Genomic DNA, 24,558 nt, shown 5'->3' on the forward strand with positions numbered 1-24,558 from the left:
TCATTTATTAGTAAAAACTGTTTTATTAGACTCAACCCCAAAGACAAAAATAAACAATAGGTGAACAAAAGCTATAAAAGATCAGACAAAACACCTAAGCCAAGACCACTATTATGAATGATGATGATTCCAGGCTTGCAGAATGATCCTAGTAACTTACCAATAACTCCAAGACTGGTTAGCCGAAGATACTCAAAGGGTCGTGTTTTGCTGACAGTGTGCAAAAAGGGGTACAAAAAAAGTGGGATGTGTGCTGCAAGAAATGCTGACCTGAAAGAAAAAAAGAATTGCATTCAGAGCCTAGAGCTAATTTCTAAAGATTCTTAACATTCAAATTTCCAGATGGTTAATTTTGTAAGGCCTTTAACATTGGTTGACCGAGAAATCTCTAGGGAAGACTTGCTGATCTTTAATTTAGCCCAGTGGTTCTCAGCTCGGGTAATTTTGACCCCCTGGGTCATGTGGCAGTATCTGGAGATATTTTTAGTTGTCACAGCTGAAGTGACTGACATCCACTGGGTAGAGGCTGGGATGCTGCTAAAAATCTTACAGTGCACAGGACAGTCCCCTGTTTTCCCCCTCCTCCTACCACAAAGGCTTAATCCAGCCCAAAATGTCAACAGTGTCAAGGCTGAAAAACCCTAGCCCAGACCAATGGTTAAAGAACACAAAATTTCCCCTGAAACAGTACCAAATACTTAAAAACTGATAAAATATCCAACTGCAAATTTTAAAAATAGGTCATAAAATGTACTTAAGTGCACAAGAGAGTCTCCTAGATGTCTTCTCTCACCTAAGTTACAAGTGAATAACAGTATTAATAATACTCACAGGTACAAGCTGACAAAACCTTATAAACTAAGACAACAAAATAAAGCAGCCACTCTCAAGGTTTTATCTGGTACACTTAAATACACTTCTTTGTTAGAGCTTTCAGATAAACCAAGTATCCTAAAAACACTTTAATCTGCAGCTAGTATGTTCAGCAACTAATATGGAATCAGTCTATTACTTTATATAATTTATAACAGTTACACCTTACAGGAGAGCCAATATCCCAAAATTTTAACCAAATACTCTTGTATTTTTAAGTACTTAGAAGTAATTTTCTTAGCAAAGTTTCTAATGTTCCAAAAGGTCAGTGTCAATCCAGCACTCAGATTTTATAAGGAAAACTTGACAAAGAGAGGAAAAGCTTTAATAAGATGACTATTAAGCACCTGTAGGCCATAAATGCCAGAGCAGATTTCTGAACAGAATCTCCCCTTTCTTAATTTGTCAGATATAGCAGTAAGGCAAAAATTTCTCAACTTGCACATCAATTCTCATTTATGACAGAGGCTGACTAGAATCCTGTGTTCAAAAAGTTCTGAAGCCAAATCTGGCTTACCGTGTAAGAAAAAGTGCTGAGTACAGACACTTACTGAATTCCTACCAAATACCATGCACTGTGCCTCATGCATGGCGCAGTGATGCCTACAATGGAGTCAGGACCAAGAAGTAGCTGTATACCTGACTTTTCCTGAGAGGTGCTCACCACTCCTTTAAAGTTCATTACTACCAACAGGCAAAAAGTAAATGAGACAACAGAATATTATTCAGCCTTAAAAAGGAAGGAAATTCTGACATATCCAACAGTACTGATGAACCTTGAGGATATTATGTTAAGTGAAATAAGCCAATCACAAAAAGGCAAATACTATATGACTCCATTTATAATGAGATATTCAGAATAGTTAGAATCATAGACAGAAAGCAGCACAGTGGTTGCCAGGAGCTAGGGGACAGGGGGTTGGGAAGTTATTGTTTAATGGGTATAGAATTTCAGTTTTACAGGATGAATAGAATTACAGAAATGGATGCTGGTGACAGTGGCACATTATTAATGTATTTAACACTACTGAACTGAACACTTAAAATCAGGACTTCCCTAGTGGCCCAGTGGTTAAGAATCTGCCTTGCAATGCAGGGGATGTGGGTTCAATCCCTGGTTGGGGAACTAAAATACCACATGCTGCAGGACAATTGGGCTCATGTGTCACAACAATTGAGCCTGTATGCCACAACTAGAGAGAAGCCTGCAAGCCACAATGAAAATCTTGCATGTTGCAACTAAACCCAACACAGCCAAAAATAAATGAATAAATGAAAATAAAATAAAATAGTTCAAATGATATATTTTATGTTATTTATATTTTACCACAATTTAAAAAATCAATTTTAAAAGAACATGTTACTATGGTTGATTCATGTTGATGTTTGGCAGAAACCAACACAATACTGTAAAGCAATTATCCTTCAATTAAAAAAAAACAAAACACATAACATGTTCAGTTCAGTTCAGTCGCTCAGTCGTGTCCGACTCTCCGCGACCTCATGAATCACAGCACGCCAGGCCTCCCTGTCCATCACCAACTGCCGGAGTTCACTCAAACTCATGTCCACAGAGTCAGTGATGCCATCCAGCCATCTCATTCTCGGTCATCCCCTTCTCCTCCCGCCCCCAGCCTTTCATGTTAAACAGCACCATATTGCCACTACACCAAAATTTGGTGAAATTAGAGACCAGAAAGTCTTAAGGAAAAAAAAAGTAGGAGTCCTGAAGATCCACACCCACACAGGTGCACCCTCCTGCAAGCCCCTCCTCTCATCATTCAGTTAGGACCACATTCAATACAAACCTCTACCCACACTCCCATCCAAAGTATTTACCTGGTTTCAGGGTGTGATGCCACACACTGCAGTAATGCTAGAGCATTGCAAACTCTGTTAGACTGGTGTGCTGTCAAGGTGGGTGGGTTGATAGATGGATAAATATTTACAATTTCCTAAAAAATGGAAATCAACACCATATGAGCACGGAATCACTTTAATTCCCTCAGTATGAAAGCCAACAATTTTAATTCTGTATACCCTGTAAGAACAGAACCATCAAAGAGACGGCAGAAATAAACAATATTCCTTTCATCACAAATATACCTGACTGAGACTATATGAAAAATACTATCCCTAGAAAGATTTCTAAGGAGGGAACTGTAGTTACCCACATTTTTCCTATATTCTGTATCATCTGTTGAGGCTTTCACTTGAGGGATTCCCCTTCCCCCACTTTTGTCAACACCCTACTTTAGGTTGTAGTGATGAGACAGCTGGCCAGAAATGTCAGTAAATCAACCACTTTAACTCATAAAGAAGTTTCTGTTTGGTCATGTAGCAAGTGCAAAAAAGCAGGAGATAAGAAAGTGAGTATATGTGTGGGGATTTGTACCAACAGCCGAGAACATATGTATTCTGTCAAAAGGTGATGATTTGCTAAACACAATTCCATTTATCTTAACTGTAAAATTTTTACACAGAAAATGTTCCCATAAGAAAGACTAGTTTCCTGGGTACATGCAGTATAGATAGAATATGAATTTACTCAACAGACTTTAAAAATTAATCTAATTATTAGGAATGTAGACAATACTTTAAAAGATGATCATATCTTGGTTCTTAGGACTACATCATATCAATTTATTCCCCGAAAATGACTGTTCTAGTCAGAATCAAATATTAGTTATTTATTCTTTAATGTTTAAGTATACCCACCTTTACTCCTATGGCTGTTATATCTTTACCCTAGCATTTTCCTTACCCACAATATACCTTTCAGTTCTTATACCTCTCTCTCCACCACCATCCCCACTCCACCTCATCATGCAGTATTATTTTACAGTACTCCTAAAGCTGTGTTTCTCAAAGTGCAGTTCTTACATCACCTACATCAAAATCATCTGGGAGTGGGGAGCTGCCTGTTAAAAATACAGATTTTTCATTTTAGTCTAAATAAATCAAGTAGGATCCAAGAATTTCATTTTAATGAGTATCTTATATTTTTCTAAAACAAGATTCTTACAAATGTTAATGCTTAAAAAAAACAAACTTACCAAAGTTTTCAAACTCATTTGTACAAAGGCAGAGATACAATTGTGATAATTAGGAATGAAATGCAACTCATGGATATATATACCCACCTGTAAAAGTGCTGCAATAGTACCAAATGAATGCCACAGCATGGGTGCAAGGTCAGGAACAGATTCTCGCTTCTTACTTAACTCCAGCAAAGCATTTTCCCTCGTCTCAGGACTGGACAGCTCGTTAATCCACTGATAGATCTTTTCTCTATCCACCTGAGCCAGTGCAGTAGGCACAGGCTTCAAGTGAAAATAAGAAAGTAAAAGTAAACATGAGAGTTTCATTAGCATCAAACCTAGTCTTACTCTGTTGTAGCCTTTAGAGAGAATATATTTTTTGTAAATAACAGGGCATCTTTTCTAGAAACATATACTTTATGTAAGCTAATTCAATCTATCAAAATCTAGAACACACATTCCTTAATAATACCATATTTAGAAATTTACCCTACAGGTATACTTGGGCTGTACTGAAGACATATCAGAATGTTTACTGTTGTACTATTTTAAAAGCAGAAAACTTGAAATCTATAAACATCTATCAAAAAAGAACTGGTTAAATATGTACATCTTTATTTGGAATACTACATAGCCCTTTAAAAAAGTAATCTCTATTCTGTGCTGATACTAAATAAGAAGCAAAAAAAAGAGTGTAAACTAGCTTATATGCTTCCATTAACACACACATGTATTCCTAAATATTTACATACAACATTTCTAGAAGGACACATAAAAAACTGCTAACAGTAGTTACCTTTAAGGTTAGAATCTATATGGGAGACTTATTTTTCACTGTACACAAAAAAATCTTTTACATACAGTTTAAATTTTTTTAACCACGTTACTATCATGGTTTTTGAAAGAAAAAGTCACCCCCCTACTGCTTTTCATTCCCGAGTAACTTCAGCATCCCCCTCCATTAAGGAGAAAACTTACATAATTTGGAAAAGCTCCGCCCTCTAATGATTCTTATACAGACACTACCTCTGTCCCTTGGAGATTTACTCACTACTTACTCACGTATAAACTATATAAAGAATCTTTCATTACTGTGCTACAAAGAATCTCAATATTCCAATAAAAATTTGAGCCCTTCTATAATTCTTCACATTTTCAAACAGGCTTGGTTAAGTTCCTTAATCATTCTTACCTGGAAAGTAAGATGAAAGACTAGAAAAATGATTACCATTGCTACTTCAGGCTCTAAAGTCCTAACAAATTCATGGCGATTTCTTTCCCTAGCCCAATACAGTTTCACTTCATTCCTCGCACCCCGCAACCATGAGGATTAACAGGGTAGGTAGATAGAAAAGAGATCTACACTTGTAGATTAGACTATGAATGCTCAGAGGAATTAACTTGCTCAGTTCGCCCAAGTACAAAGTTGCATATTCTAATCTTTCTTGAATCATATTACACAGCTTCTTACAGTATTTATTTGTTCCCATAACACCTTCAGTTCAGTTAGTGTGATAGAATAACAATAGACCCATCCCATATGATATAAAGATAAGGAACAAAAAACACAACTGTCTTCGCAGAAAAACAGAATGAAGTTTAAGGTGGACTTTGAGGAGTACTCACATTTACTCGACTCAAGCTGAACCATCGCCTTCTATAATTAGAAGCTCGATTAGAAGCTTTTAGCTTAATGTTTATCATTTCTCTTGCGTGTTGGAATGAATCACAAAGTGTTCTGCTAAATGGACTATATACCGTGCAACTTAAGTCCTCCTTAAGTGCCTCAGAGTAATCTGCTAAAAGCTGTTTTGTAATTCCCATCAGTGATGCTCAAGAAAACATGAGGTTCCTAAATGATGCAGAAGGAATAGGGTAGTTTTCTGATCCCCATTCCCAACAGCAGTAACAGTATGGTCCATGTATCTGCCTTTTCTATGCTGCCACAGATAGGCCTTCAACTTTAAAAATTATTTTTGAAAATGTAATTCCACCAGAAGATAGGATATATTTATTAATAGAGTATTCAGTTCAGTTCAGTCGCTCAGTCGTGTCCGACTCTCCGCGACCCCATGGATCACAGCACGCCAGGCCTCCCTGTCCATCACCAACTCCCGGAGTTCACTCAAACTCATGTCCACATAGTCAGTGATGCCATCCAGCCATCTCATTCTCTGCCGTCCCCTTCTCCTCCCGCCCCCAACCTTTCCCAGCGTCAAGTCTTTTCCAGGGAGTCAACTCGTCGCATGAGGTGGCCAAAGTATTGCAGTTTCAGCTTTAGCATCAGTCCTTCCAATGAACACCCAGGAATGATCTCCTTTAGAATGGACTGGTTGGATCTCCTTGCAGTACAAGGGACTCTCATATCACCTTAAAAGCTCAGTGAAAACAAGGGCTAAAATTGTAGCTTTTGGTTTCCTGCCCACAATATCTTGGAGGACCTACAATCCTAAAGAGGGCCCCAGGACAATGTTCCAGCTATACAGCATCTATCCTGATTAGCCATTACTCATTCTTAGAGGCTTGTCATCCAGATACTACCATCAGTAAGCTCCACCATCCTCTCCAGAGTCAACCTATGACTTGTATCCAGCACTCCTGTACCCATCCCGTCCTGGGGAACTGTAGATGAACACCACCAGGCTGCAATGGTAGATACCAGCTAGCATATAATGGATTCGGGACTCCAGGCCCTGTCTCCACATATTCCCATTTCCAGAGCTGGTTTGACTCCAACAGAGAAGACTGTGCCCCTGGAGTGATGCTGGCACTCTAAAGGGCCAGTGTCTGGTGCTCCCTATGGCCATGACCACCGGCTGCCAGTAATACTCCACCTTTTGAAACTACTTGTGGGAATGTTAGCCTCTATGAGACTTTGGTTCTAAGAGATCTAGGGAGATCAGTCAGTTCAGTTGCTCAGTCATGTCCAACTCTTTGCAACCCCATGGAGTGCAGCACACCAGGTTTCCCTGTCCATCACCAATTCCCAGAGTTTGCTCAAACTCATGCCCATCGAGGCAGTGATGTCACCCAATCACCTCATACTCTGTCGTCCCCTTCTCCTCCTGCCTTCAATCTCTCCCAGCATCAGAGTCTTTCCCAATGAGTCAACTCGTCGCATCAGGTGGCCAAAGTATTGGAATTTCAGCTTTAGCATCAGTGTCTAATCTAAAGACAACTCTCCAAAAAAACTATTTCCTGTGACCCTGTGACAATAGAGATAGGGAATACATAAAAACCGCAAGCAAAAAAGAAAATACTACTGTTGTTAGTTAAGCAGAATCTGATAAACAACCAGCACCAAATATCATTGACACTAAGAGAATTTCTACTTAATGAGATTTGATGTACTTAATAACCATCATTGTAATGGGAAGGGTCAGTTAAATAGACATAATTCCCTACATCAAATCAAGGCTCAGATGGGCATAATTTAGCTAGTGCTAGCCACCAACACCCACCCACACACAAATATACACAACCCTTCCCTACCTCTACCAACGTATCAACAAGTAATTTTGTAACATACAAGGAAATTTAGTTTTTTGGAGAATAAAAATATTACAACCCTTTTTTTTTGACCCTGACGCTTGCAGGCTCTTTAGTTCCCTGACCAGGGATTGAATCTAGGACCTGGAAGAGAAATCGCTGGGTTCTAACCACTGGACTTCCAGGGCATTCCCTACTTTTTACATTTTGAACTACGCACTCATTTCCATATTCATTTATATTACTAGACAATTGATAAAATACTTTGTACACCATCCCTGAATAAAACCCCAAGGCACAACTCTAGCATCTCACTAGAGCTTTAATTTTATTTACTTTTGGCTGCACTGGGTCTTTGTTGCTTTGAAGGGCTTCCTCTAGTTACAGTGAGCAGGGGCTACTCTTTGTTGCAGGGGGCGGGCTTCTCACTGCAGTGGCTTCTCTTGCTGTGGAGTTCTAGGTGCATGGGCTTCAGTAGCTGTAGTATGAGGGTTTGGTAGCTGTGGCTCACAGGCTCAGTCCCTTCACAGCATGTGGAATCCTTCAGGACCAGGCATCGAACCAGTTTCCCTTGCACTGGCAGGCAGATTCCCATCCACTGTGCCACTAAGTCCTCACTTGATGGCAATATTAACTAAAAGCCCGATGCATCTGCCTCTCCTTCTGAAGCCCAAAGACACCTTTCACAAAAATATTAGAATCTGAAAATTGATGACTTCCTAAAAGGGAACGGGATGTAAAAGAGAGGGTAGGGTAGATGAGGAAAGAGAGGGAACTATATTGTCCTTTTATTTTTTTAAAAATTAATTTATATACTTTGGCTGTGCTGGGTCTTTGTTGGCTGCTCGTGAGCTTTCTCTAGTTATAGGGTAGGGGCTTCTCATTGCTGTGGCTTCTGTTTCAGAACACAATCTCTAGGGTACTTGGGTTTCAATAGTTTCAGCATGTGGGCTCAGGATTTGTGGTACCTGGGCTCTAGAGAACAGGCTCAACAGTTGTGGCACACTAGCTATGGGCCTCGGAGAAGGCAATGGCAAGCCACTCCAGTACTATTGCCTAGAAAATCCCATGGATGGAGGAGCCTGGTAGGCTGCAGTCCGTGGGATCGCTAAGGGTCGGACACGACTGAGCGACTTCACTTTCACTTTTCACTTTCCACTTTCACACACTGGAGAAGGAAATGGCAACCCACTCCAGTGTTCTTGCCTGGAGAATCCCAGGGACGGGGGAGCCTGGTGGGCTTCCGTCTATGGGGTCACACAGAGTCGGACACGACTGAAGTGACTTAGCAGCAGCAGCAGCTATGGGCCTAGCTGCTCCACGGCATGTGGGATACTTCTGAATCAGTTATCAAACCCGTGTCTCCTGCATGGCAGGCGGACTCTTTACCAGTGAACCATGAGGAAAACCCTGAATTGTACTCTTTAAAACATGGTTTCACTGAATGATCACAGCAGCATGGTATCACCTTCCTTTTACAGCTGATGGAACCATGAGTAAACAGTGGGCAGATTTCCACTCTCCTCCAGTTATCTATTTAAAGATCACCTCTAAAGATTCTTAGTTCAGTTGCTACAATTCTTCTAATTTATAATTTACTAATATACCTCTGAGGCTGTGGCTGATACAAACCCAGTCTACTAGCACATACCATCCAGTGACAAAGAAGCAAATTCATCTAACTTACCTTTTGAAGACTGGGGCTTTCCTGGTGGTTCAGATGGTAAAGAATCTGCCTGCAATGCAGGAGACCCAAGTTCAACCCCTGGGTTGGGAAGATCCCTTTGAGAAGGGAATGGTTACCCACTCCAGTATTCTTGCCTGGAGAATTCCAAGGACAGGGGAGCCTGGCAGGCTACAGTCCATGGGAACACAAAGAATTGGACACGACTGAGCGACTTTCACTTTCACCTTCTGAAGACTACCTAACTCAAACACACTAATAGCAGAACCCTACCACATGAGCAGAGGTTAGCAATTTCTGAATCAAATGAAATTTCTAGATCATTTCCTCAGAAAAATATACAACTGTAAACTGTCTTGCATGTAATTTACATTTACCTAAAATTTACAGATAATTCCAGGGAATTCATACAGTCTACCTGTAATCCATTAATAGTCCTAGGATTAAGAACCTGTTTATCAGGTTTAAGAATAGGAAAGACCCTGGGACTTCCCTGGTGGTCCAGTAGTTAGAGGACTCCGAACTTCCACTACAGGGGGCCCAGGTTCAATTCATGGCTAGATTGAGCCTCGTGTGTGGCCAAAAAAAGTTAAAAAAAAAAAATCAGAAAGACCTCAATTAGCAAGTAACAACACAAGTACCTAACTGGAATGCACAATAGACTGGAAGCTAGAAGTGGTTTCAAAACAGTTTTGCCATTTCTAGAATTGTGTGACCTAGGATAAATCATTTACTTTTCTGAGCCTCAATATTCATTGGTTACACGAGGGAACTATATCAAATAATTAAGTCTTAGTTGCCTCTAAAATCTCAGAACTTTCTTTCTTTAGTTAAACGCGAGAGACTAAATGGCTACCAAACAATTTTATTGAGGCGTAATTTGCATACGATAAAACTTTTACATGTACTCATTTAAGTATACATGTCAATGAATTTTGAGATATCCACATACTGGAGTAACCACCACTACAATCAAGATATATTATTGGACACTCCATTACCCCCCCAAATTCTCTATACTTCTTTCGGTAAACCCCACATTCAGCCCTCCATAGACTAGGTTTGACTTTTCTAGGAACTTTTAATAGGAGGCAATATTTACTGAACACACTAAGTGCCAGTCACTGTGGATTACCTCAAATTATTCTCAAAACTCTAAAAGGAAACAGGTTCAGGGGATTTAACTTACTGGAGTTCACATAAGCAAGTATATGGCAGAATTACATTTAAACTCTAGTCCACTAATACTTGTCTCTAGAATCAGTGAGCCCTCCTTAGTCCACAGGACTGAAATCACAAATATCCAAAGCTTAATAAATTTAATATTTAAGAACCCAATATAGAACTTTAAGCTTCATATTCTGTTGCAGTTGGATTTGAGTAAACAGTGGGATCAATGAACATACCCAGAAACAAAGTCATCTATGAGAAGTCTGATTTGGACTATTAGTTATCATCCTCAACACTTTCAAGATCAGAAACAAGATCAATTATATTTAATTATATGCTCATATATAACCTGCTTAAAGTCAGTGGTCCTTTTCTTTTAATAGATTAAAAGGGAAAAGAATGTTTTAAAAAAGTTCGTACTATCAAACTTCAGGAGGGACTCATTCTCTTCTTACCTGTCTATTGGTTTGTATGTGGGAAATGTTATTTCAAGTAAGAATTTTTTTTCAATGAAGCCTAACATAGGCAAGACATTTACCAAAGTGAGTCACTAATGGTTAACTCCAAGTGTCACAAACCCAAACTCCAATTAACTATACTGATAGTTGGTCTCCTACTTCTAAAAAACTTAACACAATGTGAAAAGGAGAAAGATATAACTTAAAAGAGACCCACATTTACCTATAAATGGGAAAGAAATATGATCCCTCCTCTTGAGTAAATTTTAAAAAATTGTTGATGGCTCTCTTAAACAGAAAATGGCTAAATCTATCAGCAAAATTTCATGTTCAAGGGCCAAAAAAACAGCTGTTGGTTTTCTTATCGATGAATATGTGACAGTGAATACAAAATGGAATTAGACTGAAATAGAGATTATTTTCCAAAGTCTGAAGAAGGCTCAACACATGGCTTTTGGTGTCTATATAACGATGATACAATATGAAAACTCACTTTTTTAACAGTGCCAAAGGGAAATACCAAATTAGCTTAATATTTTTATTTTTATAAAAGAAGGGCCAGAATGTTCTTCAAAATAACTTTTTAAAAATGGAAGTGAATAAACAAAGAAAACTTGGTCAACTTGCTTAAATCTTCAACAGGAGACAAAGAAGGAGATAGTGTCTAAATTAGATACTTCAGAGTGCATAATGTTCTTTTTACTTGCCAAAGAGGAGGGTATCTGGGAGTCCAGCACTGCTTCAACAGAGATATGAATGACTAATGCAGCTGCTGGTTACATAGCAAGTGAGGGCAAAACAAGAATTTAAGGATGTTAGAACTGCCACTGGAAATTTTAAAAAAGCATACACAGTGCATCTCCTAAAGGCTTACCTTTGGCTGTTTTAGATCACTAGCATAGCATTCGTTATAGAAGACCCATGGTATATGTGAAAATTTGTGGTTCTATTAAGCTGAACCAAACTTCAAGGTCCATAACAAATGATTTGTTACTTTGCTGATGCAAGAATTAGAGTCCGAAGGCTGAAGTCTGGGAGCAAGTCATTTAACCAGTGAATGAACCCAGTCAACCACTTAGCACTTTCTTATTCTTATTTAATACAATCCTGTGTGATACTTTTGTTTTTGTTAGATTTGAGAACGTAATTATATTCTGTGATGGCAATAATGAAGATGTTAAGACGAAGTATTCTGCAAAGAATGAAGAGTCCGACCTACTTGAAATTATTGGCATAACAAAATATTAAAAGAGTCAAAATTTAAGATATATCCCAAATGATCTCAATTCCTCCAATCAGTGAATAACATACTGCATTCATATGTGATCACATTCTCCTTTGATACTATTGTCTCCCTAGATGAAGTCATTATTTATTTGCAATTTAAAAAAGAAATAAAGGTATACACAAATACATATTTTCATCATTAGACAAAAAATAAGCATCTTCTCAAGCAGTTTAGATTACTGCAGGCACTGTTGCATGTCTTACTGACACAATTTTTAGTGAGGAATATACACCATCAGAGGATAAGATGCCTGGATGGCATCACTGACTCAATGGACAGGAGTTTGAGTAAGCTCAGGAGTTGGTGATGTACAGTGAGGCCTGGCGTGCTGCAGTCCATGGGATCGCAGAGTCACACATGACTGAGTGACTGAACTGAACTGATTACACCATCAGTGTCTCTTTACCCAGATGAGAACAATACAGTCAGTTTAGCCTAAATGAAGGTACTAAGGATTGGGAAAGGGGTGGCTCAACTTTTTTTTGCTTCAGTCTCTTCATTAACCAAATATTCCAGTGAATAAATGGTACAAATGAACTTAAGAGCTTTTGTGTAGTCCAAACAGTAAAATGGGTAGAAAAAACACCAAAAGTTCAATTTCTTAATAAAGGTAAGTCATTGCAAATTTAATTGAAGAAACATGCATTGAATATTTTAAGTAATGAACCAGAGCTCTAATGACTGTTTGAAAGATGTATTAGGGAGCAACCGAAAAGAAAAAAAGTTGAATAGGTAGAGACTGGGGAGGCACAGGGGAAACAACAGCTTGGTATCAAAGCCTAGAGAAGTCACAATCAGATTCTGAGACATAGACAAGCCAACCTTAGAATTCTTTGTTTAAACTGTCCCCTCTAACCAGCAGCAACCTCATTTTCTGACTGGCTTCTTCTCATGTTGGTCACTGAGTCCTGTACAACTCTTTGCAACCCCTCTGTCCATGGAATTATCCAGGCAACAATACTGGAATGGGTAACCATTCCCTTCTACAAGGGGTCTTCCTGACCCAGGGATCAAAACCAGGTCTCCGGCACTGCAGGCAAATTCTTTACTGTCATGTTACATATAAAACGTGGAAGAAACAAAAAGGCTGGAGAAACTTCAGTCATCTAGTTAAGAGATTATATAAAAGGTACCTCACCCCGTAAAGTTTCAAACACTTTAGAAACACGGTGCCAGGAAGCAGAGACGCCACTAGCCCTGGAAAAGACAAGGCTGTCTGTAACCTAGTCACACACAACTCAGTTTTAAACTTTAAATTTAACTTTTGTCCTCTATTGAGAATTTATGGCATTCTACCTGGCAATGCAACTTCAGTATATTATTCTCTCTTTAAGCCACTTCGCCTTGATGCAACTGAAAAAAGCTGGATGGGCATTCAGAAGAGTATGCTCAAATCACATGATCCCGTCTGCCCATCACGGCTATTTGCTCTCAGTGGTCACCGCCCTCATCAATATCCCGGCTTCAGCAAAAATATTTGAGCCCTTAATTGGTGCCAGGAACTGTCCTGGCACTGAAGTAATCATGTAAACAGGATCTACATGATCCCTGTCCCTGACCTCAAAAGGGGGACAAATAAGAAATAAATTAATCAAAACTTGGGAAAAGCTTAAGTAGAAAAGACGGAACGGAGGCCAGTTGTAGCTGGAGCCTGCAAAGCAATGTGATAGAAGACGAGACTTAAAACAGGGGTAAGGAACAGTAACGCTCAGGGACGGCCTTGTAGGCAATGCAAAGTGTTTGGGTTTTACCTCAACAAAACGGAAAACCGCAGGATTACTTCAGCTAGGTTGTGTGTGTGTTTGTGTGTGTGCTTGTAGCTCAGTCGTGTCCGCCTCTGTGCGACCCCATGGACTGTAGCCTGCCAAGGTCCTCCGTCCATGGGATTTTCCAGGCAAGAATACTGGAGTGGGTTGTCATCTCCTTCTCCAGATCTTTCCGACCCAGGGATCGAACCCAGGTCTCCCGCATTGCAGGCAGACTATCCTCTGAGCCACAGTGCATGGTTATTAGGAGTTTACAGTTTTTCACGGTCAAAGATCACGCTGGTAAAACGAGATGTGTGAAAAAAGGTTTTAAACCAGAGAACCGTAAGTGAGACATCCTAACTAGTCATTTGTTCAGGTCTCGGATTTTGTACCTGTAAAGCAAGTGGTTTGAGCTAGAAGCCATTTCCTCCCCGCCGCGATTTGCCTAGGCAGGGAGTGTCAGATGCACCTCGAAAGTCCCCTCGCCCCCGCCAACGCCAAGCACGCAACCGGCGGCCTAAAACTGATGGTAGAGCAATGAATCAATGAATGGCCACTCCGGACCGCAAGGGAGGCGCTCCAGCCGCGCGACCAGGCCCCGGGGCCGGAAAAAAACGCGCTACACGGAGCCAGAGGCCGCGAGAGCCGGCCGGCGGGGAGAGTGGGGGCTGGCTCCGCCACAGTCAAGCTCAGCGAGGATGGGGCCCGGGGCCTCGCGGGTTGAGGGCTGGACGACTCTCGGCCTGCCACAGGGAGCTAGGAAAAAAGGCCGAAACGCGGGGCTGAGAAGGGGTTTGGGGCCCAGGCCGGGCGGCCCACACACTTACCGCAGCCGTCGCCAGACTGTGCATGTTGGGAGCGGACGCCGCTCTCCTCTCACTGCCGGACGCGCCAAGCCGCGTCCCAGCTTCAGCGCTTCTGCCGCCGAAAATGAAGAGACGCCGCAGCCGCCATCCGCCTCCGGCTGGCTCCGCCCCCTCCGCAGCCCCCTGACCTTTCACCTCTGACCCCGCCCACACAACCTCTTCCCGCCCCCCCCAGCTCCTGGAGTTAACAATCCTCGAGTCTGTTTTGTCCCTTAAGTTTCAGGACCGGAAGGACACCCGCCCCCTGCTAGTGTCCCCCATCCCCGGTTTGGAGCAGGTATCTCCAGAGAGGGGCGTGAACTCTGACCTTCCTCCGGAGGCCAGTGAAGGGCGGGAAAACCCAGGTAGTCCAGGAGGACAACTAGTGCGCATGCCCAACTGGACTCTGTAGGAGGGAAATGGTAGGAAGCAGAAAAGTGCGTGAAGTAGAAAGTGCGCGTGCGTACTACGGTCAGGGCAGGGGCGGGGCTACCTCGGCGAGATTTCTCCCGGTACTGGGGCGGGGAGAGGGCGTAGAAAGGGCGGAGTTTCCAGGCTTGCGCGCACGCGCTTCTCCTGGTCGCGTCGGGTGTGCGTGCGTGCGTGCGTGTTTGCGTGTGGTCACAGTTCCCGCCATCAGCCGCTCTCCCTAACTGGGGGAGTGAGCGGCCCCTCTCCGTGCCCGGTGTCCCCTCCTTCGTGACCCCCAGTTCCTCCCCCTCCACGCGGACTCCGTGCTTCCGGCAGGCCTGTGCAAAGCTCCGACTCGCAAGTACAGGTAAGGCGGGCCAGGCGAGCGTTTCAGCGGAGCCGTTTTACCCTGCCCCCCGCCTCTCTCCCCGTGCGGTCCGCCCACTCGGCGTTCACTCTTCTGGAGTTCGCCGGCTGCTGTTCAACCCGCCCCCGTTCCCGCGACGCCCTCTGTCTCCTCACAGGTATTCCACTTGGATGTTCCCCCAGGCTTTTCCTCTCCTTTGACCGGGTCTTTACTGTCACTCGCTCCCCCCGTGACCCGAACTTGGCCCCTCTTTGCTGGGGACTGTCGTTGTCCGTCACTCGCCCCTTAGCGAGGCCTGCCATCTCTTCAGGTGACTTCCGTTGCCGCTTGTCCATCGGGCCTTGGGATATGATACTGTTTTACTTTCTTGGCTATTCTCCACCTCTCTCGTAGTCATTTTTCACTCAAAGGCATGGATTATATTTTTTTTTTCGTGCCTTTGGTTGTTCCCCATCTCTAGCCATCAAATCAGGTTGTCAGGTTTACCTATTTTAGGTTTTGATCTGTGAAAAGAAATAATAATTGATGACGAAATCCTCTGTCTAGAAAGTTGGTCTGTGGGTGGTTTTGTAATCCTTTCAAAATTTAGGCTCTGTGTAAATGCCTTTGGGGGGTGGTAGTGTCTGACATGCCTCTTAACTGGAGGAGCTGTCTTAACAGAGGATGTCAAGTAGGCAATTGGATTATACTGCGGTTGGAGCTTAGTTGTAAGCTGGGTGCATAGATAAATGTGTGTGTATATATATATATATATAGATATCATCTGCCATATTGATAGTAGTTGAAGCCATGGATGTGGATGAAATTGCCTTAGGAGAGTGCATTGCTAAAAAGGAAAGGGACCCAGGATGGAGCGCTGAGCGATTCTTGGTGTTTAGTAACCTGATAGAAGAGTACAAGTTTTGCAGAAAAGATGAAAGAAGTTATCAATAATGTTGAATTCTGTTGAAAGGTAAAGATAAATGAGGACTGAAAAGCCTGTTGACATCAAAGTAATCGATGATCATCATAGTGAGAGATGTTTGATGGAATAAAATGGATATCTGGGTGCAGTATTGTTCTCCTTTTACTGTTCCCTTCCACCCTAAGCTTTAGATTCTACCTGTATGTTAATGGTGAAGGACAGGGAAGCCCAGTGTGCTGCAGTCCATGGAATCGCAAAGAGCTGGACAGGGACTTAGTGACTTAACAACATTAGATGACTTGAGAAGTTTTATTTCCAGTGTGTTTCCTCTGTTTTCAGCTCAAAGTCTAAATAGCTAACTGTCTGCTGGACATCTTAATTTGATTTTTTTTTTCCTTAGGAGTTTCAAAAGAACATACCTGAAACCAGTCTCTTCATACCTAAATGTGTTATCTTCCAGTATCCCATTTTATTAAGTGGTATATCCATTTACGTAGTCTAGAACCTTGAAAACCGTTCTTCTCGTCATGCCATGTATCTATACCCTCTTCAGGTTCTATTTATTGTATTTCCATTATGTGTCTTGGATCTGTTTCTGTACATTTTCATTATCACTTTTGTAATTCAAGCCACGACACTTTTTCACTTGGACTTAATGTTCCTTATATTCTCATTTGTAAAATGGGAATGATCACCTTGTTGGACTGCTATAAGGATTAAATGAAATAACCATGGTAAGCACATCACATAAAATAAATAGCCAGTATTAACTATTATTGTAATTGTTGTTATAAGTTGAATCACTTCAATACTGTCCTATCTGGTTCTCCTAATTTCTTTCATTCTTGCTTCTGTCACTCTCCTTCCCAAACCCAAACAAACCACATCACTTTTCCATTTAGCAGTGACATGTCATTTGTCTGCTTAAAACCTTCAGTGGATTTCCCATGACTAAATATTTATTACATTAGGGTAAAATTCAAAATCTTTACTATGGTGTGTAAGATTCCGCATAACCTGATTCTTTCCCACTTCATCTTGTACCATTCTCTTTTCCCTCACTAAACTCCAGCCACAATGTTTTTCATTTGCTTAGTTACACCAAGTTATTCCCACCACAGAACCTTTGCATGTGTGGTTCTGGACTGTTCCAGCATGACTATCTCTCAATTAACTCATTCTTCAATTTTCACCTGAAGTGGTACTTCCTTGGAGAAGCCTTCTCTTAATACTCTCTAATCAGTATCCCCCTGCTGCTAAGTCTTTCCAGTCTTGTCCGACACTGTGCGACCCCATAGACGGCCACCCAGCAGGCTCCCCGTCCCTGTGATTCTATAGGCAAGAACATTGGAGTGGGTTGCCATTTCCTTCTCCAATGCATGAAAGTGAAAAGTGAAAGTGAAGTCGCTCAGTCGTGTCCAACTCTTCACCACCCCATGGACCACAGCCTACCAGGCTCCTCCGTCCATGGGATTTTCCAGGCAAGAGTACTAGAGTGGGGTGCCATTGCCTTCTCTGTGTATCCTGCTACCCCATCCTAAATTAGGTACCCTGTGATAATTTCTCACCATGCCCTGAACTTTATACCATATTCAGTACTTTTAACTATGTATTTACTATGTGATTATTTAAAGTCTATTTTCTACTAGAATATGGGTTAGAAATGATTTCATTTCTGTTTCTCAAGAATTTGTTGAAATGAATAAGTAAATTGGAGCTTGGTAGAAGAACCATCATGTCTTTGGGAAACACCAGCTTACTGATATTTTTGTTATCTGATGGCAAGCACCTTTTTTCACTCCACAGACAAATTAAAGGATGCAAAAAAGCAGAGTTTCCCTCTTAGGGCAATGTTATCTGTTCCTAGGTCATAGAATCATTCAGATTTTAGAGTCTTTGAATTGGAGAAAAACTTCATTGAGGTCAACTTCTCTCTTTACTTTCAGCCACCACACAATTTTCTCTCTTTGTGCATTAGTTTTATGGCTCATTTTAGGAAAGAAAGCCCTTAGAAATCAAAGCAGTGGTTTACATATTTTAACGACAGGTTAAACTGCAAGACCAGTAAAGATGAAGTTTCCAAAAATACATAAAGGAAAATTTCATGTTTAAGTAAGTGGCTGGTGGTGGTTATGGAAGAGAAGACCAAAATTTAATTATTTGTATGTGTAGAACAAAATTTGTGTAGAGAAATAGAAGATTAAAAATAGGAGTGCCAAACACAGAAGCATTTGGATTTGATAGGTGCGTGCTGTGATTCATGGGGTCGCAAAGAGTCAGACACGATTGAGACTGAGCGACTGAACTGAACTGATAAGCTGTTAAAATATTTGATAGACTGTTTCAATTAAGCAAAAGGAATAAGTTCTAAAGATAAGCTGTACAATATTGTCCCTATAGTTAACAATACTGTATTGTACACTTAAATGTTTAAGAGGGTAGATCTCATGTTAAATATTCTTTCAGTTCAGTTCAGTCGCTCAGTCATGTCCGACTCTCCGCGACCCCATGAATCACAGCACGCCAGGCCTCCCTGTCCATCACCAACTCCCGGAGTTCAGTCAAACTCATGTCCACAGAGTCGGTGATGCCATCCAGCCATCTCATTCTCCATTGTCCCCTTCTCCTCCCGCCCCCAACCTTTCCCAGCATCAGAGTCTTTTCCAGTGAGTCAACTCATCGCATGAGGTGGCCCACAATAAAATTTTTTAAAAATTTGTTTTTAATGTTTGGGAGGGGAATTAGCCTCAGCAGCAAGTATTTTAGCATTTACTAAGTACCTGTTGTTTTGTTGGAGTAAAAAAATAAGACAGGTCCCCTCCATCTCCCCCTTCCCCTCTAGAGAGAAAGTTGAGAGAACTAGTGCACACTTCAGTTGGTGTGCTAAGTCAATTCATTCGTGTCTTACTCTTTGCCACCCCATAGACTGTAGCCTGCCAGGCTCCTTTGTCCATAGGATTTTCCAGACAAAGATGCCAGCGTAGGTTGCCATTTCCTCCTCCAGGGGATCTTACCAACACAGGGATCAAACCCATGTCTCTTATGTCCCCTGCATTGGCAGGCGGGTTCTTTACCACTAGCACCACCTGAGTTGGTAAGAGATTTTTAAAAAGTCCTTAGAAAGGGTTATTACAGGATAAAGGATTTGTTGGATAGAAAATTCTTGAGAGACTGAAGACTGGAAAGTGGTTGCTACAAATCTTTGAGGATGCCGTATGGTAGCAGTTAAAAACATGAGTTCTGGTGTGTCTCTTACTGACTCTTAAGTAACCATGGATAAATTACCTAATCTAAGTCTCAGTTTCCTCATTTGTAAATTAGTGATATTAATAATCCCTGTTCTTTAGGATTATTGTAAAGATTATGAAATATTACATGTATGGCGCTTCATACTGTGCTTAGTAAATGTTGCATAATAAGTATTAGGTGGGAAAGATTAACAAAGTGATGTGTTTCTGAATTAGGGTGGTAGTGATAAATGTTTCAAATAAATAAGAACAAGGCTAAAGCTGATGCGGAGATTTTTTTTGCCTAAATAACAGTGGAAAGACAAATACAGGAAAGTCTGGGGAATCTCTTAAAGAGGACATGGACTGTGTCATGTTCACGATTGTGTCCCTACCGAAGTGCCATCAAATTGGAGTAATTCAATAAATGATTTTTTACCAAGTGAACAAAGGAGTCTATGTTTTAACAGTCAAAAAAGTAGTGAGAAGTGTTTGGGTAGAAGAACTTCAGGGAAAGTTGAGGCTTTTAAGAGGCCTAAATTTGAGAAACAAGCCCATGAATTTAGTTTTGAAAGAAAAGTAAAAACCAAGTTTACCCACCTTTTAAAATTTGTATCAACATCTTTTGGAAGTGGTATTTTAAGATTTAAAACCGTGATACGTAACAATGTTTGTAAAGTTAAAAGAAATACTGCCTTTTTAGTTTCAAATGTAACAGGAATAAAGAAACCAAGATACAAATTGATCTAGGTGCAGGCTCTGGGAGTCCCTCATTTTGCACAGCAGATATAGTCCTACAGTTGTTGAGTCTGTGTGTGTGTGTGTGTGGTATGTGTACAAGTGTTATCTTGAGCATTATACTTTAAATGTTTTCAGTAGTTTGTGATTTTTAAATAGTCAGAGGGTTAATCTTAGTTGTGTAAATGAGCACTTTTTAAAAATTGTAATTTTGTAAATGAGACTTTTTTTTAAAAAAGGCACACTTATATTTCCTTTAGCTGAGTTGATGGCACCTGGAGAACTGGCATAGCTGCAGAATATGAGTAGTTCCCCAAGAAGAGTGCATTGCCTTTGGCACAAGGATCAGAATAAAGGTGAATTGTTATTACATAGGGTTTTTCAGTAAAAGTCTCTGAAAAGTAAGTAATGTTTTTATTTTTGGATATATATGTTTATAAGAGTATGCTAACTAGCAAGAACTGACCATTTTCTTCTATTCTGTAGTAGTAATTTTTGTGTTTCAGCATGCTTTCTTAAACCACAGCATACCCTCTGCATAAGAATGTTTTCAAAGCAGTACCTGAAATAAGAGCATTTAAATAACTGTAGAGGGTATAAAAACATTTTTGCCAATGTTATTGAGCTTTCACAGATTGCTCAGAATTGAACACTGATTTCAAAAATGGTGAAGAAATTTAGGGAAAACCAAATTTCTTTGGATGTACCTAAAGAATAATTGTTTTTTCTTGTACTTTGTCTTCCTAATATCACTTTGACAGTGATTAGCATTACAGTGATTAGCATTACAGAGTTTAATGAAACCTTGTCTTTGTTAGGTTCATAGAAAGTTGAACTGTTACTGGATCATGCTAGATACTTGAAGGGAAACTTAGTGTTTTTTTCTGTTAACCAAGTAGGGCAAACTGATAATATGATCAGTGTACAAAAGTAAATGCAGTTAACTCATTTAGTGCAAGAGCAGACAATGGAGTGGATTGAGACATTAAGAAAAAATTGTATTGATTCTGCCAATTTCATGTCTTGTACCTTTTAGGTTTTTTGTCTTAGAAGAAAGAGATTGCTAGTGGAAATGATTAAGAAAATGTTCAATATCTGAAGTAAAATTTTATACACTTAACCAAAACTCTGCATCAGAATATTTGAGAATTATATCTAGAGAAATCATGTATTACATGTAGAGAGAATTATAAAGGGAAACAGAAGTAACCAATAAAGTTTTTTCTTACATACTTCATTGAACTTTGAAATTTTTATTTCCAAATCTTGTTAAATAATCTAATTTTTTAAAATATGTTTTTGTTGGAGGAATTCAAGGTCAATGTCCTTTATTTACTTTTTGGTCTGTAAGGAAAACAGAGACAATGGGGTTTTAACTATTCCCTTATAATTTGGCATCCTAAATGTATAAGAAAAGATGAGATAATTTGATAAGCCTCTTAAAGTGTAGTTTCTTCATTGAGCAGTAGATTATATGAATCCCAGTTTAGACAAGTTTGCTAATGTATTTTGTTTTAATAATGCGTTCTGTAACTGCATATTCTTGTTTTTCATAAATGATTTTTCTCATTGATATGTGAACAGCTTTGCATTTAGGAGAAATTCAGATGCACATAGAAAAAGCCTGGAAGTAGTTTTCAAAGAATGAGATATATAGTACAGAATGCTCCTGTAAAGAGCTTAATAAATATAGTCCTATATTGGCTATATAAAAGGGATTTATAGTTCTAGTATCTGCTGCTGTATATTTTAACTGTAAAATGATAAATTTGATTGTGCTGATTTATTATTCTTGAATGATGACGTGGTTTCTTGTGTGCCAGACACTGTCCTAGTGGGGATGCAAAGATAACATATTCCCCAGAGTTTTCCATTTTCATTTGGTGGCTCTCTGTAGGGAGCCCTGGGGTGGGCTTCTCAACATCCATCACACCCCAACTAATAAGTCTAGGACAGTTGGGCCTGTCTTCTATCTCATATAGAAGAGACAGACAAAGAGGTAAATAGATAGTTTATAATACAGTGTGATAAATGCTCTACCAGAGGTAAATGCAGGGTACAGCAGAAGAGCAAAGCATTAAATGCTCTCAGTGTGTATGTGGGATGAGAGAATAATTGAAAGATAGCTAGAAAGGGCTTCTTAGAGAAGATAATATCTAAATTGAGTTTTGATTTTATAGCCAGGAGAATTTAAAAAGGGAGGTTGTGGAGGATGGGGAGAGTAGGTAAAAAAATCCTCCAAATGTAGACCACAGTGTGTGCAAAGGTATAGTGGCATGAGAATATATGCCTTTTTAAGGAAAATTGTAAATAGTTTAGATGGCTGAATTTGGAGAGTTTATTGGAGTTAGGTAAGCAGGGCTTGAATCACAAAGGGTGTTTATGTCATGTGAATGAGTAGATTTTATTGTGAGGGCATGTGCTGTGTTGTGCTCAGTTGTGTCCAACTCTTTGTGACCCCATGGACTGTAGCCCGCATAGGAAGCTGTTGAATGATTTTGTGGAAAGTGATGTGAGTTGATCTGAAGTTGATTATGAAGATGTCTGGAAGGTATATAGAGGTTAAATTGACAACTTTACCTTCCATTTCCAGTCCAATACTAATAATCATCAAGAGAGGTGTTAAAGATAACTCATGCTTCTGGCATGGACAACTGGAGTAGGAGAGGGATCACATATTCTTGGCAGTGCTAGGAGACAGAGTGGAAAAAATCTCAAGGCTATATCCAAGCAGTGAAGCATTAAATTATTAATTGTAAGGGAAAAAAATGCGTTACAAACACATTGCTGATTTTGTAGTTGGAACAAAATGTTACATTAACAGATGGGTCTGTGATCAGTAGTGGCCTCTATTACTTTGATGGATTCATACACCCAGCTAATTAGAGTATATAAATATGGCCACAATTAGGCACTCAAAAAATTCAATCAGTGAGTAATACTAGAGGACTTACGATGCAAAACACTTTAAACAATTCAAAGTGTTGTCCTATCTCTCTTTAAATTTATTCCTAGCTGTTTGATATATAGCACCTAGGGGCCTTAAACTAGGGTTCTCCAGTCTATATCCTATCTCTAGGTGGGTTTTGTTTGATTTGAAACTTGGAATTCATTGTCCAGAATTTTAAATGGGCAGTTTGACATAAAAATTTGATTCCATTTTCTTGAAGAATTAGATGATCTGGTAATGCTGGGTTCATGGCAAAGCTGGCTAGATTTGAGTAGTAGTTTTCATATTTTGCCTGTCTAAATCATTTGTGTCACCTGTTTAGCCTCTATAGGCAGTGAGTTGGTGACCATTGTTAACAAATTATTTGTCTGGGATCTTTGGAGAAAGAGGTGTTGCAGACAAGGAATAAATTCAGAGAGTGGACACTAATTTCATTCATATTGAAGCTGCTATTGAGTGCCTAATGAGTGTTAGCAATATTTCATTTAATTCTGCAACACTATAGCGTTGCTATTTTACAGCTGAGAAAACTAGTGGTGAGGAAAGGTAAGTTAAAAGTTAGTAAGTGATGGAGCTGGCTCCTGATACCTAGATCTAGTATGTTTATCCTTTGTACTTATATTACTGTTTTTAGCTTTTCTAGCTGAGTTGTTTAGGCAGAGGCAAAGTTTAATAGTTTTTAACTTATTAAATTATAAACAAGAATCTGTATTAGAGACCATGTTTGTAGAGATTTGAAGGCTGTAAATTTTGTTTTAATTTTGATTGCGTATATGTGTATAACACACTATTTAATAATCATTTTCTGCTGTTTAATTTTATTTACTTGCTGACATCTGTTACACTATTTTTAAGAGTCTTAGACATTCTGTCATATTTATAAGTATCAGAAGTTCACTTGGGAAATTTGAATATTTGTGAAAGATAAAATTGGTAAAAATTCTTTCCAGGAATGGTAGAGTTAAACATAAATGGTACGTGGATCTTAGGAAGAGGGGCTTTTTGGTTAGTTTTCCCTAGAGAATAAATTATTTTCTCAATGTAGTTGTTGAGGTTACACTAATTTGATTATTCTCACAATCATTCATATAATATGTTTTATATATGTGGATATGCTTAGACTACCAACTGATAGAAGGAATTGTTTGGTGATATGATTGATTTGGTGTTTCAATAGGAACTCAATTCTAAAAAATTGAATCAGCTGACTGAATTTTTTTTTTTTACTTACATTTGAAATTCAAGATCCTTGAGAATCATAAAGGAAGGTAAAAGTTGGCCATATTGCCATGGGCACTCACATTGAGAATGGAATCTTTAGTATTCCTGATTGTCATACAGTGACAGCAGTATGGTGGTTAATGC

At 39.8% G+C, this 24,558-nt stretch overlaps 2 protein-coding genes across 10 annotated transcripts in view; one reads left to right on the forward strand and one right to left on the reverse strand.

Moving 5' to 3' along the window:
• Nucleotides 1-14,747, reverse strand: part of CNOT9 (CCR4-NOT transcription complex subunit 9) — a 28,266-nt gene extending 13,519 nt beyond the window's left edge. The window contains exons 1-4 of the mRNA XM_055398004.2: nt 14,579-14,747; nt 4,017-4,196; nt 2,713-2,828; nt 161-270 (exon numbers count right to left, since the gene is read on the reverse strand). Coding sequence (XP_055253979.1) covers nt 161-270; nt 2,713-2,828; nt 4,017-4,196; nt 14,579-14,602 — 430 coding nt within the window. The 5' untranslated portion in view covers nt 14,603-14,747. The remainder of the gene's footprint in view (nt 1-160; nt 271-2,712; nt 2,829-4,016; nt 4,197-14,578) is intronic.
• A 427-nt stretch (nt 14,748-15,174) lies between these two features.
• The window catches only part of USP37 (ubiquitin specific peptidase 37), an 85,090-nt gene continuing 75,706 nt past the window's right edge, over nt 15,175-24,558 (forward strand). For 3 of the 9 annotated variants that reach the window (XM_088827598.1, XM_055397391.2, XM_088827604.1), the window contains exons 1-2: nt 15,175-15,374; nt 20,504-20,644. The gene's annotated coding sequence lies outside the window, so the exon portion shown is untranslated. Of the gene's footprint in view, nt 15,532-20,503; nt 20,645-24,558 lie in introns of all 9 variants that reach the window. The other 6 variants (XM_055397386.2, XM_055397387.2, XM_055397384.2 and 3 more) reach the window with 6 other exon arrangements.

Source organism: Moschus berezovskii, chromosome 2, assembly GCF_049115385.1.
Source record: "Moschus berezovskii isolate FMDL1 chromosome 2, NW_MosBer_1.0, whole genome shotgun sequence".
NCBI lineage: Eukaryota > Metazoa > Chordata > Mammalia > Artiodactyla > Moschidae > Moschus > Moschus berezovskii.